The sequence below is a fragment of the Hemicordylus capensis genome, chromosome 5 (assembly GCF_027244095.1).
Source record: "Hemicordylus capensis ecotype Gifberg chromosome 5, rHemCap1.1.pri, whole genome shotgun sequence".
NCBI lineage: Eukaryota > Metazoa > Chordata > Lepidosauria > Squamata > Cordylidae > Hemicordylus > Hemicordylus capensis.
Window position 1 is genome coordinate 98,161,377 of NC_069661.1, and position 12,810 is coordinate 98,174,186.

A 12,810-nucleotide genomic window follows, 5' to 3' on the forward strand; every position below is an offset into this window, starting at 1 on the left:
CTCCTTGTGCACTTGGAGCTCCTGTATTTACAAAGGTGTTCCTGTAAGTGTGAGGGAGAGCTCTAGTGTAATATGCTACTACCTATCATGCCCTTCTGTAGTAGGGCAAACAGATCAATCTCTTTGCAAAATACTAAATGAACACATCTGATGTAAAAACGACAAAGCTCAGAAACTGAGCAGAACATCTCTCTCTCCCATGACACTCTGCTGCTGAATTAAGTCACCAACAATTGATTTCGGAGGGGTTTTAGTGTGAAATTTCTGAACTAGAATTTATTTGCAAATTCAGTTTAAAGAAATTTGACTCTTTTTTGCAATGGGGATATCTTTCCAATGGAAAAGGTAACAATCTCTTTAAGGATTAAATTTGCGTAGCAAGATAGTATTGTCACCAGCAAAGGTAAAGTATGTTGTTGAGTTGGTGTCAACTCCTGGCGACCACAGAGCCCTGTGGTTGTCTTTTGTAGAATACTGGAGGGGCTTGCAGAATGAGATGATGTTTTTCAGCATCTTCCTATATCATTCCCATAGTCTGGGGAAAATACATCTAGCTGGCTAGTCAAGTCATCTCCCCGCTGCACCATTAGGTGGCTTCTTGTCACTAGTAATTGCTGTTAAATAAGTATGGTAGTACCTGCATAGTTAAGGTGTTAAGCCAACAACCTGGATATGGCTTTAAGAGGGGCTTGTATAACTTCATGGAGGAGAGCTCTATCAACGGCTACGTGTCGGAGGGCTATAGGCCACCTCCAGCCTCAAAGGAAGGATGCCTCTGAGTACCAGTTGCAGGGAAGTGACAGCAGGATAGAGGGTATGCCCTAAACTTCTGCCTGTGGCTTCCAGCGGCATCTGGTGGGCCACTGTGTGAAACAGGATGCTGGACTAGATGGGCCTTGGGCCTGATCCAGCAAGACTATTCATACGTTCTTAAGGTGAGTAAAAAGAGCATTCCACCATTACCAGTAGAAGCCCTGAACATTCTTTTGCTTATAAAATCTATAGTATCCAACCAATCTGCCTGAAATCTTGTACAGATCAACTAAATGGCAAGCACCCCCCTAAAAAATTTGTTTTGGTGCAGATGTGTTGAAAAGTGACCTGAGATACAACAGTTTAAATATTAACTCCTAAAATGGAAGAGTTTAGATGTTGGTGACTTCTTTTTCACCACAGATAATGTATTTTTAAAAATTGTAAACGTAAAGTGTGCTGCCAGGTCAATTTCGACTCCTGGTGCCCACAGAGACCTGTGGTTTTCTTTTGGTAGAATACGGGAGGGGTTTACCATTGCCTCCTCCTGTGCAGTATGAGATGATGCCTTTCAGCAGCTTCCTATATCGCTGCTGCCCGATATAGTACCTGTGGGGATTTAAATTGGCAACCTTCTGCTTGTTAGTCAAGCATTTCCCCACTGCGCCATTAGGTGGTAGTGTCTCTTCATTTATTCAAAAACTGATGTCCATGCTAGAGTGGTACCTTCTGCTTGTTTTGAAAAACTTGTAGCCAGTATTTTTCAAGCAATTGGTGTTCAATTATTTTTCATAGTGTTCAGTAATTTTCAAGCAAATAACAGGATAAAATCAATTAGGGATGCAGATCCACAGTTCTGCCCATTGAGGGTTCTGAAGCCAGAGTTGGAGGGAGGTGTGTCCTGGCAGGTTCCTGGTTCTGAACAGAGTTGCTTGATAAGAATTTGAGCACTCTGGCACTTCTATAGTTAAACAACTATTCCTTTGCTTACCTTTCTGTCGGGTTTTGTTCTCCCCTCTTTCTCTCTTTGCTTACCCCTCTCCCACCAAAGGTGGAAACAGAGTCCCTCAGCAGAGGAAGAAGTTGCTGAGAAGTCCGTTAATTTCATTGGGGTTTATTTCTGAGTAAACAAAAGTAGGATCTGAACCAGCAAAGATCCTAGGCAAGAATGTGGGCTTTCTTCCCTATCCCCTTAGCCTCTCAACAAAGTGTAGAATAACTTGTGGTGGTGGTGGGGGGGGGAGCATTATTTTATCTGGGGCTCACTTCTTAATGAACATGTGTAGGATTGGGACCCCAGGCAAGGAAGCTTCAAAGAAGTGCAGCAAGGAAACTCCTCATACAATTCCTATCCACCACCCAGAAACTTGTATTCTGGTGTAGACTGCCTTGTTAGTATATTTAAAACAAGAATGCTAATAATCCACATTGTAGAGAAAGCAAGAAAGATAGTAATTATTGAGTGGAAGCCTGTGGCTTTAACATGTATGCTCAGAGACAACACTCTCTGTCTATAGGTGAAGTGTGCTGTTGAGTCGGTGTCAACTCCAGGTGCTCACAGAGCCCTGTGGTTGTCTTTGGTAGAATACAGAAGGGGTTTACCATTGCCTCCTCCTGCGCAGTGTGACATGATGCCTTTCAACATCTTCCTATATGGCTTCTGCCCTATATTGGTACCAGCGGGATTTGAACCGCTGCTTTCTAGACAGCAGGAAAAGAAAGCAAAAGATACAAATAATTGTTCTTAAAACATGCCACAACTTTATTAAAAGAAGTAGGGAGCCAGGGCCAGAGGTACTCACCTTATCAACTCCTGAAAGGCCAGTTCTAGTCTTAAGGGAACTGAGAGCCCTTCCCCCATCTTCCCAGGGTACTTGCATGTCCTGGGAGAACAAAGAATAATGCTTGTTCTTGGAATCTCCTTTCCTTTGTGGGTTAGAAACCCAAGAATTTGGTTGCTTGTCCACTAGGGGGCTGTAAAGCAGAGTACTTGTATGTGGTTTTAAAGAGAATAGGTATAATTCACATACTCATTGCAAAAAGGCACCTTTTAAAGTGGTGTCTCTCTTATATTGAGCAGGGGGAGACCAATTGTCCCTATTCAACCATAGTATAACATCCCTCCAGTGGTTGTTGCTGGTATCTACAGTGTATTCTTTTTTTGAATGTGAGTCCTTTGAGAACAGGGGACCATATTATTCTTATTTATTTTTCTATGTAAACAGCTTTGAAAACTAATCTTTGAGAACTTATTTTTTTGAGAAGTATTATATAAATAATGATTCTTAGGGATTCTGAGGGAAAAGGTTTTCCTCAGGAGGATCCAGAGAGCAGCCTGGGTTGAGGCTTATTGATAAGCCTATACATCAACTATTTTGGATATGAAGGGTTTCTGCCTGATTGCTTAAAGGTAGGGTTGTTGTTTTGGTAGCTTGCTTGTATTTAGAACTGTGTTTCTAGGAACATATTGTGCAGCAAATCTGAAAGGGTTTAGAGGGCTGAAGGAGAAATTCCTCCTATGTAGGATCCAGAGAGCAGCCTGCATTAAGATCTGTTGGTGAGCCTATACATTGAGAAAGTTTCAGTCATTAGAAGAAGAGGGGAAAATGAAGTTCCGAATTGAATATTGCCTGCTGCTTATTGCTTCCTCATTCAATGCTTTAACAGTTGCTGGGATGAGTAAGGTGGGATCACATTGCCATGTAACTGAATTCACAAATTTTATTTCTGAAAAAAGTGCCTTCATTTTGCTTGAAGGGGCTACACTTGGGTCACAGGAGCTTATGCTATTAATTCCTGAAGAGAGCAGCTCTGGCCCTCACCTTGAAGCGTCACCATGACTGTTTTTTAATCTTTTGAAACTTTAAGTACTCTTTTTAAAAAAAGTATTGTATGATTTTTTTTTAAAATGTCTCAGGCCAGAGCATGAGTTCATAGGAACATAGGAAGCTGCTATATAGTCAGACCATTGGTCTGTCTAGCTCAGTATTGTCTTCACAGACTGGCAGCAGCTTCTCCAAGGTTGCAGGCAGGAATATCTTTCAGCCCTATCGTGGAGATGCTGCCAGGAAGTGAACTTGGAACATTGCCATGTAATATTCATTGCATGTAAATTGTAACATGCATTGCATGTAAGTTCCCTCGAGAGTTGATAGTGTGAGCTCCTATGGCCTGAATGTAACCCCATCATATATAATGAAATTGTAAACTGCCTTGGAAAAAGGGTTTGTATAAAGACAACAAATATTAATAGCAAACTTGGCAACCTAATAACAGTATAGAGGCAATACCTATAATTAGTTAGTTTTGTTGCTACTATCTGTTGGGATTGATGGCTATCTGCAGTGTAGCTGAGGTGATCCCACTGAGAGCATTAGTTACCCTCAGTTTGCATAGGAGAATCCTTAAAGCATTGGGCTTTTTAATGCTTATATTGATTTTTATAGTTTCTTGTATTGGTTTGGTCTTTTAGGTGGCCATGTGCTTTGCCTCCGCCCCCAGGTTCATCACATGTGCCAAATGTCTCGCTACAGTCAGCTGCTCAAGAGTTGCTGAGACTGTCTCAGGTAGGGCAAACTCAAGCTCCCTCATTTCCACTGGGGCCTTAGGCTTCCACAGCACAAGCGGAGCACAATAAACAGGCTACAGTTCCACTGCTTAAGAAGAAAATGCTGCAGGGTTCCCTCCAAGGGACCAGAGACAGAAAAAGCTGCCCTTCTCTGCCAGTGGGGCAACACTTGCCAGAAATCCCAAAAAGGAAACCACCACCAGACTTGGTTGAGCGACCATCTAACAAAAAAAAGAAGGTGGCGTACACTTCCATACAGGTGGAATGTCCTCAGCCCTGAAGGATTGCTCTCCTTTGGGAGGACTTCTGCAATCGAGGACAGATTAAGTTTTCTGCTGCCCGTAGGCAGCCAAGGATTTGCTTCCCCTCTCTGTCCCTCCCCATTACAAGTAAAGGGCTGTGGTGGGGGAGGGGGGAGTTTCCCCTTTTACTTTTAGGGCTCCATCCAGCTCCCCTCCTACCTCCCAAATGACTGCACGGGCGGTCTGCAGCTTGTTTGGGGCCTTTCTTCACTCATGCAGTCATTTGAAAGGTAGTGGGGGAGCTGGACAGAGCTCTTGCTGACACCATACCGCTGCCATGTAGCAGCGTTTTTCTAAAGGTAAAAGGGGGAACTGCCCCCCTTGTCCTCCCACACTCACTGCAGCCTCTGTGGTCACTGCCACCCCCATCCCGCACCCATAGGGAGAAATGGGGCTGATTTGCTGCTCAGATTTTGTTGCCATAGGCAAGTGCTTACTCTGCCTATCTCTTAATCCACCCCTGAAAGAATTTTCAATTAACGATGATCTATCAAATTTAGAACGCAGACACTGCGCATATATCTCAGAGTCTCCATATTGATTAGAGCGGCTGGATTAGTTGATAACACATAGACCTCGATGCCCTTTGGAACCTAGGAGTTATGATTACCAGGATCCCTAATCCCATAGAGATCGAGGGAGGGATGGGCTCTCTTTTAGAAAATTATTATGGACGTTCCAAGTCTAGCCACTGCATCTTGGATCCCTATTGGTCCAATCGGTCCCAAGACTGATCAGGAAGATACTGAGACAATTGGAGCCGCCATCACCATTCCTGTTCACAATCTTGCTCCTGCTCTCAAATCTGGAAGAGCTCTCATTACGGGTTTGAGTGCTCCCCATCTGTCAGAGTACTGCAATGCCAAAAATTGAGATCAAGGTCCCCTAGGAAGGAACCAGGGTACCAGGGCCATTCCAATAGGGATAGATACCTTCCTGTCTTCTGGAGCAAGTAGGACACCTTAACCTGTCATTAGGAACAATGACCTCTATACACTGTGGAGAAAGAACCATTCATGGTAAGTCCAACGTTTCTTTCCAGGTCTTCTCTTTGATTCTGTGACAGGCCATGTTTACCTTCCAGAGCAAAGGATTTGAGACTTATCAGAATCGGCACACCAAGTTTCTTCTTCCAGATCCTACACTGCCAAGACCATCCAATGCCTTCTGAGATTCATGGCATCCACACTTCCGTGTTACCCCATGCACATCTAAGGATGAGGGTTCTGCAACATTGGGTGTTTTTGTTTGTTTGTTTGTTTGTTTGTTTGTTTGTTTTTGACAATTTCAACCCTCAAAAACACTCTTACAAAACCATTATGCAACTCCCTTCAGAGGTTCGCCTATCAGTTTGTTGGCGGACTTGTGTAAGGAACTTAACATGAGTTCCCCTTTTCACTTGCCAGGTCCTGACTTCATGATCACCATAGATGCCTCAGAGCACAGTTGGGGTGCCCATCTTGCAGAGTTGTCCTTTGAAGAGGACAGCTGAGGAGGCATGTCATATCTGATACTCTGATGCACTCTGGTCTCTTAACCTTTTTGCATTTAAAAGCTGATGAATATATTTTTTTAAAAAATTAAAATGCCACTATTAAACCATGCACCAGGGAGCCAAGGCACCTAGAAATGTAACTATGGCTCTGGGACTAGGATATTCAGAAATAGTTAATACAATATTTATTTGTCCCAGTCCCAGATGGTCCTGTTCTAAGTATCTTACATTTCTTTTTAGATTGTGAGTCCTTTGGGGATAAGGATCCATCTTATCTTATTTTATTTATTATTTCTCTCTGTTCTGCTTTGGGAACTTTTGTTGAAAAGCGGTATATAAGTTGTTGTTGTTGTTTGTTATATGTTACTTGTAAAGGGGATAAAGAGCAGCTCATTTACCCTCCCCTTCCACAATGTCCACCACTAATTCCAATAATTGCCAAGCGTCCACTGTCTGGTTCCTAAATATTTGTGCTGGCTCCTAAATAGAAAGAAAATTTGTCAAGGTCTATTCATTGTACTGTGTGATGTATATCTCAGAATGCAGCTTGGCTAGTCAACCCAGCCCTTTCAGATCCAGATAGCTGCTCTTTGGATGAAACTGGTAAATTTTTGAGGTATTTGTGAAATATTCATATGCACTCTTTGTATGACTTCAGCTGTATATGTCTTCCTCCACTGTTCCTGTTTAGATGCCTTATTTTATATACCCTGTTTTAGCCACCACTTTTTGCATTTTATATATTTCACATTTTTTATGTTCATAATTTTCTAAATACAGCTGTTTAATAATTTCATAGTTACCTTCTTTTTTTAAAGATGGCAGCTTTATAGTATTATAATATAGCTTTATACTCTTAGAATAGTAACTTTAAAGTAATAGTTTTATGATTCCATAATTTGTTTTTATTGTTTTGAATCATGCTGTACTGTCTATCATGTGCTAGTCTTGGACAGTAATAAAGATGATTGATTGATTGCTGTATGTGTCAAAATGATGTACAAAATGTGCAATTATGTGCATCTAGAAGCATCATGTAATTTTATTGCTTACATGTTGCTCTTAATGCAGAAGTCTCACAGATTCATCTAGATTTGTCATGACTTCCTATTTGGCAGATATATAAAAGTGACTAAGAGTTGCAGCTCTAATGACCATGAAGAAAATGCAACCATGGCTTAGAGATAGCAGGTCCTTTACGTTTTTAGAAGTGTTTTCACTTTCAGAGGTGTTTTAGCACCTCTGGACTTGCACAAACCTACATATTTGTTATTTTGTTGTGCTTTGAATCACGTTGTGTTGAAGTCAAGCAAATAAAAATTATTTGATTCTTTTAGCACATACACAAGCACACACTTCTCCCTACTTGCCCCTGCTAACAGGGCAAAGAGGCACCTTTTACTGTGGTGTTTCTCTTTATTTAGCAGGGGGAGAGTAACTGGCCCTATCCACCCCTGGCTCAGTACCTCCAGTGACTGTTGCTGGTGTCTATCTTGTGTTTCTTTTTAGAATGTGAGCCCTTTGGGGACAGGGATCCATCTTATTTATTTATTATTTATCTGTGTAAACCGCCCTGAGCCATAAAGGAGCTGAAAAATGAATAGACAAATCTGCAAATAGTAGAGGATTATATACATGGGGATTATGGTTGCGAACTATGATGAGGAAGGTTAGCATTGTTGAGGTCCTGTGTAAAAAGGTAAAATTAAAGTTCATTTTTGTCAAATTGGATTATTTATTTGATGTGATGGTATTGCAGTATGCTTAGCTACAGTTGAGGATATGGAAACTTTAAAGTTTTAGGCCAGAGTAATTGTCTTATGAGGTGCTTGTCTTTTTAAGAGATGGGAATTAAGAAGAAGAATTCTTCAAAGAAATCTCTAACAAAGTTCATTTCTCTTCATCTGATTATTGTTCTGGCCTGATTATTTGCATACTGCTTCCTGCATTCCTTCAAACAGAAAGGCAGTATAAAAATAAGACACATATGGCTTTACTGGTATATAAATAACAAAGTTGAATACTGGACAGTGTTGGGGGAGGGGTGGATAGCTTCTACCCTCAGTATTAAAAAAACTGTAATTTAATCTAAGATTTCCTAAAAGGTTATTGTACAGCTTGTGTCACAAACTGAACTGATAGAGAGCATATAGTATAGGAAACTTCTGGTAACTGTTTGCAGGGCAAGTAAAGTTTTTCACACTGATAACAGTTATCTTTTGAGTGCAGATGTACACTCCTCCCACTACATGGTAAAACTAAAGCCTTCAGCTACTTGGATAGAAATAAGACCATGTCCCTACATGGTGTATTTATGATACTTTGGTACTTAAATATTTAATATTCCTGAACTTGCTGACTTATATTTTAATAGCTAATAATATGAAGATATTTTCTAGTGGTTGGGCTGCTTCAGTCAGTAAAATGCATGTCTTTAAAACTTGCCCAATTAGCAGCTTGCTTGCCGATGTTGGAGCACCACCCAAGCTTGGTATGACATCATTATGTAAAGTGGTACAAACAAGCCAGCTTTTAATGTCTCTTCAAGGAAGTTTGCTCAGGCACTTGGACTCACATTTGCTGCAGCTAAACTAATCGGTGTCTGGTGAATGTTAGAACTTGAGCATGGATTTTTTCAAGAAAGTTGTGCCTTCTGTCATGCTGGGAGATGTAGTTGTGAATGTTGGAAATACTACCTGTGAAAGCTCTCCAAGGCTGTTGAAAATAAGGCGCGTCAGCCTACTTTCAGTAGGACAAACTATAAATGAAGACAGTACTGACTTGGTGCATCCTAACTACCGTATGTATCTGTGTGATTCTTAAATCTTGGAAGTTTTAAGAGAAGTATACTTATAAAAACACATGCTATTACACTTAACCCTGTTCATGATATTCTAGAATGCTTAACTTTGTAAATGGAGACTTCTGCAAAACATTTGTACTGTAGAAGGGGAAAACTTACTTAACAACATTGCACAAATAATTAGTGTGAATGAGATACATACAATCAGATGCAATATTATAATATTCTAAGGAATATTTGTGCAACTTGCATGTAAATGCTGAAGGGACACTTTTCATAATATCCTGAAGAAATTATTCAGAAGCTATTATTTTGTCGTGTAGCTAATATGAAACATGTTGTATAATTAATGTGGAAGTGTAATCTTCTCATGTTCAATGCTTTGGTCTTTTAATGCTTTCTCATACTTATTTTGCTTGAATTCCAGCTTCATGTCTTACTTGGTCCTGGTAGCTATTCTCAAGTTGAATACTACTGCTTATTTCTCTCCTTAATGTCCTTCAGTAGGAAGCCTCATCCAGTAGATAAGGCAGAACATAGAACATTTGCTGTGATTTGACTGAGTTGAATTGGTTGATCGCAATTTGAATTGGTGGTTGGTCAATAGCAGCAGATGACTGCATGAAACTGGGTGATGATCTATATCAAGATCACTTGATATAGCTTGGAATTTTTTTGCGAATATTATTGGAAATGGGTTTTTTTTTTCATGTAGCCTTGCAGATAATATAAGTTGTTTTAAAGCATTTTCAATATATAAAGACAGTATAATCTTTCTGTCAAAATTAGAATAAACAAAGTTCTTTGACATCCATTTTATGTGTCATGCCATCTAATTCTTAAGGGAAGAAGTTGCCTAGATTGGAAAACTTTCATAGCTCTTTATGGGCATAATGAAACTTAGCATTTATATGGCACTTTAGGATGTCCAAATTGCTTTACTAACACTCTTAGAACAGCACTGCAAGATAGGTCTGCATGAACCCTGAGAGTATGAGAGATATATCTATCAAACATAAGGGTGACATGTATGCAGCCTTGAATTGGGACTTCTGATTCATAGCTAGCCACTATACTTTAGTAGCCTGATGAAAAAGTAATGTTGCTCTGTCAAGTTGGTGTTGACTTCTGGCGACCACAGAGCCCTGTGGTTTTCTTTGGTAGAATACAGGAGGGGTTTACTATTGCCATCTCCCGCGCAGTATGAGATGATGCCTTTCAGCATCTTCCTATATTGCTGCTGCCTGATATAGGTGTTTCCCATAGTCTGGGAAACATACAAGGGGGATTTGAACCAGCAACCTCTTGCTCCCTAGGCCAACCAAAACTTTTTGGGTTGTTAATGATGAGACACCAGTGAACTGTGGAAAAAGTGTTGTATAAAGGGTTTAAGGAAGTTTGTTGGTTAGAACTGTCTTGTCTGTCACGAGAGAGAGAGAGAGAGACTCCAGTGCAAGCCTTGACACATTTTCTTCGGCTCTAGAAGCCAGACTACCAGTCAAGGAGACTCACCATTCACCCCAGCAATGTCCTTTGTTCTTTGAGAGTGTTGACTCCTCACCTAGCTTGCTCCCTCTTTCTCTTGATCACGTTCATCTGGGTCACACAGGTGATGGACACAATTCAGAGGGTGTGGGAGCAATTTGCCCCCAACTTACTTGCTTGTTCCTCCTCCTGGTCATGTCTTTCCATTACCCAGCTAAGCCTGACACCTGAAATTTCCAGGTGCCATGGCAAGCTTGTTTCAGAATTATCAAGCACTGCTCTAATATGTTCTTTATTTTGCCATGCTGTGTGTGTAGAAATTAGCCAACACCTGAGGTACCCCTTGGAACAAGGTGGTGCTCTAGTTAGCTCTGCAACTTCTTAATGAAAAAGATTTCAACAGCTGCTCTGAGCAGTTAGTTTCCATTTTTCCAGAATCAAATAGTCAGTTTAATTTATTACCATCTTTGATCAGATAAACAGATTTCAAGTCGGACCCAGATGAAAAGAACCTTAAGGGTAAATATTGATAGAGAGAGATAAGAATACATATATACTAGCTTAACCCACGCAGAGCATCTGCGCACTAGTACTTGATGTCCCCTCACTCCCTGCCACAGCCCCCCTCACTGCATAGATTTTCCACCCTCACCTGAGCTGCACTCCTGCTGCTACTCCTCCATCTGGTTGCTTCCACCCCCCTCACCCCTCTTGGTCGCAGCTGCAGCCTGTTGGCCAAGCTGCAGCCCCCTATCTCCAGGTACCTCCCCACCCGAGCCCCGCTCCTGCTCCTCTCCACAGGAGCAGCAGTGGTAGACTGGGCCTTTCCTCGCTGCTGCCACCGCCATGGTCGCTTGTTCCCCTCAGGCTGCTGACAGGCCTGGGCCCATCCCTTGCCTGCCTCTGCCAATAGCCTCGGTAGCCCCAAACAGCAGCAGTGGTTGACTAGGCCCTTCGTTGCTGCCAGTAGGCGCTGGCTGCTTGTTCCCTTTAGGCTGCTGACAAGCTCAGTCCCATCCCTCACCCTTCCTTCTTTCTCTCTCTCTCCCTCTCTTCTTTTTTCCTCTCCTTTCTTGAGTTAACAGATCTTGTTCATCTTATTTCTTCATCTGATTCATACAACAGCAGCCTGCTTCTCATGAAGGAGCTCTGTCCTCACTCACAGCCCCTCCCTTCACCAGACCCCTGCCCATTATCCTGTTGTCTATATAGATTCCTCTACAAACAAGAACATCTTCTGACCAGTAACAGTTGCATTCCAACTGACCTTAACCACCACAGGCTCCTTCTCCCTATCTGCGTATGGAATATCCACTGCCCAATCATCACTGTGCTACTGCTCATGAATTCCCGCGAGAGCTACCACACACACGATTAGCCTCGGGTATGCCTTAGAGAATTTTCACACAAACACACTAGCTGCGCCGAGCGGAGAGCATTTGTGCCTCCACTGCCCAGCTCGCTTCACCCCCCCCGCATGTGACTTCTGGTTGGTGGGCTGGCCAGCTGGCCCACTTCTTTTCGCGCGCCCCCGCCCGGCACTTTCTGGCTGGTGGGCTGGAAAGCTGGCTTGCTGCCATCTCCCACCTGCCAATTCCTGGTGGTTGGGCCGACCCTCTGCCACTGCCTGCTCCCCATGGCCGGGTAGCCTGCCACTGCCTGCTGTTCCCAGTGGCCCAGCGGCCCACTGCCTGGGCCTGCCCGCCGCCTGCCCCCGGCATCCCTGTTTTCTCCCCTTTTGCTAGTCAGGCAGCTGCTTGTGAACTCTCGCGAGAGTTCATGAGAGACTCTTGTTTACGTTTAAGAGAATTAAATATAGAGATACTAGATAATCCAGTGTAGAACATATGCGCCCCTAGTTCTTCCTGCCTCTTTCCCCCCATCTTCATTTTCCTCCCTCCCTTCAGCCCCAGTCCGTGCTCCTTTCCTCCCTGCTCCCAGTCTGCTTTCCTTCCCCACCTGCCAGCGAGGGAACCGGCCAGGCCGACACTTCCCTTCCGTGACCACCGGCAGTGGTTTTCCTTGCCAGCGAGGCTGGCACTTTCTTTCCGTGCACTTTCCTTCTCTGCCAGCTGGCAGCAGTGGTTTCCCTCGCTGGCTGGCCTAGCCAATGCTTTCCCACCCCGCCCACCGCCGGTGGTTTTCCTCGCTGGCCAGGTCGGTGCTTTCCTTCTCCTCTGGCCGGCAGTGGTGGTTTACCTCGCTGGCTGGCCTGGCTGATGCTTTCCCTACCAACTGCCCCCAGTGCCATCACAATTTTATCACCCCATACTCATGGCTGTCTGGTAGTTGTTCACAAATTCTCGTGACAGCTGCCACACATGGGATTAGCCACGGGTACATCTTAGAGAAATAAATATAAAGAAGATATATTAGCTGGGCCAGGTGCAGAGCATCTGCACCG

At 43.0% G+C, this 12,810-nt stretch overlaps 1 protein-coding gene across 5 annotated transcripts in view; it reads left to right on the forward strand.

The window, feature by feature from the left end:
- Positions 1–12,810, forward strand: part of FRYL (FRY like transcription coactivator) — a 286,750-nt gene that overhangs the window by 55,716 nt on the left and 218,224 nt on the right. For 4 of the 5 annotated variants that reach the window (XM_053253414.1, XM_053253415.1, XM_053253417.1 and 1 more), the window contains exon 1: positions 8,773–8,918. The exons of the other annotated variant lie outside the window; for it this stretch is intronic. In XM_053253414.1, coding sequence (XP_053109389.1) covers positions 8,777–8,918 — 142 coding nt within the window. In that variant the 5' untranslated portion in view covers positions 8,773–8,776. Of the gene's footprint in view, positions 1–8,772; positions 8,919–12,810 lie in introns of those variants that run through there. 5 annotated transcript variants of the gene reach the window in all.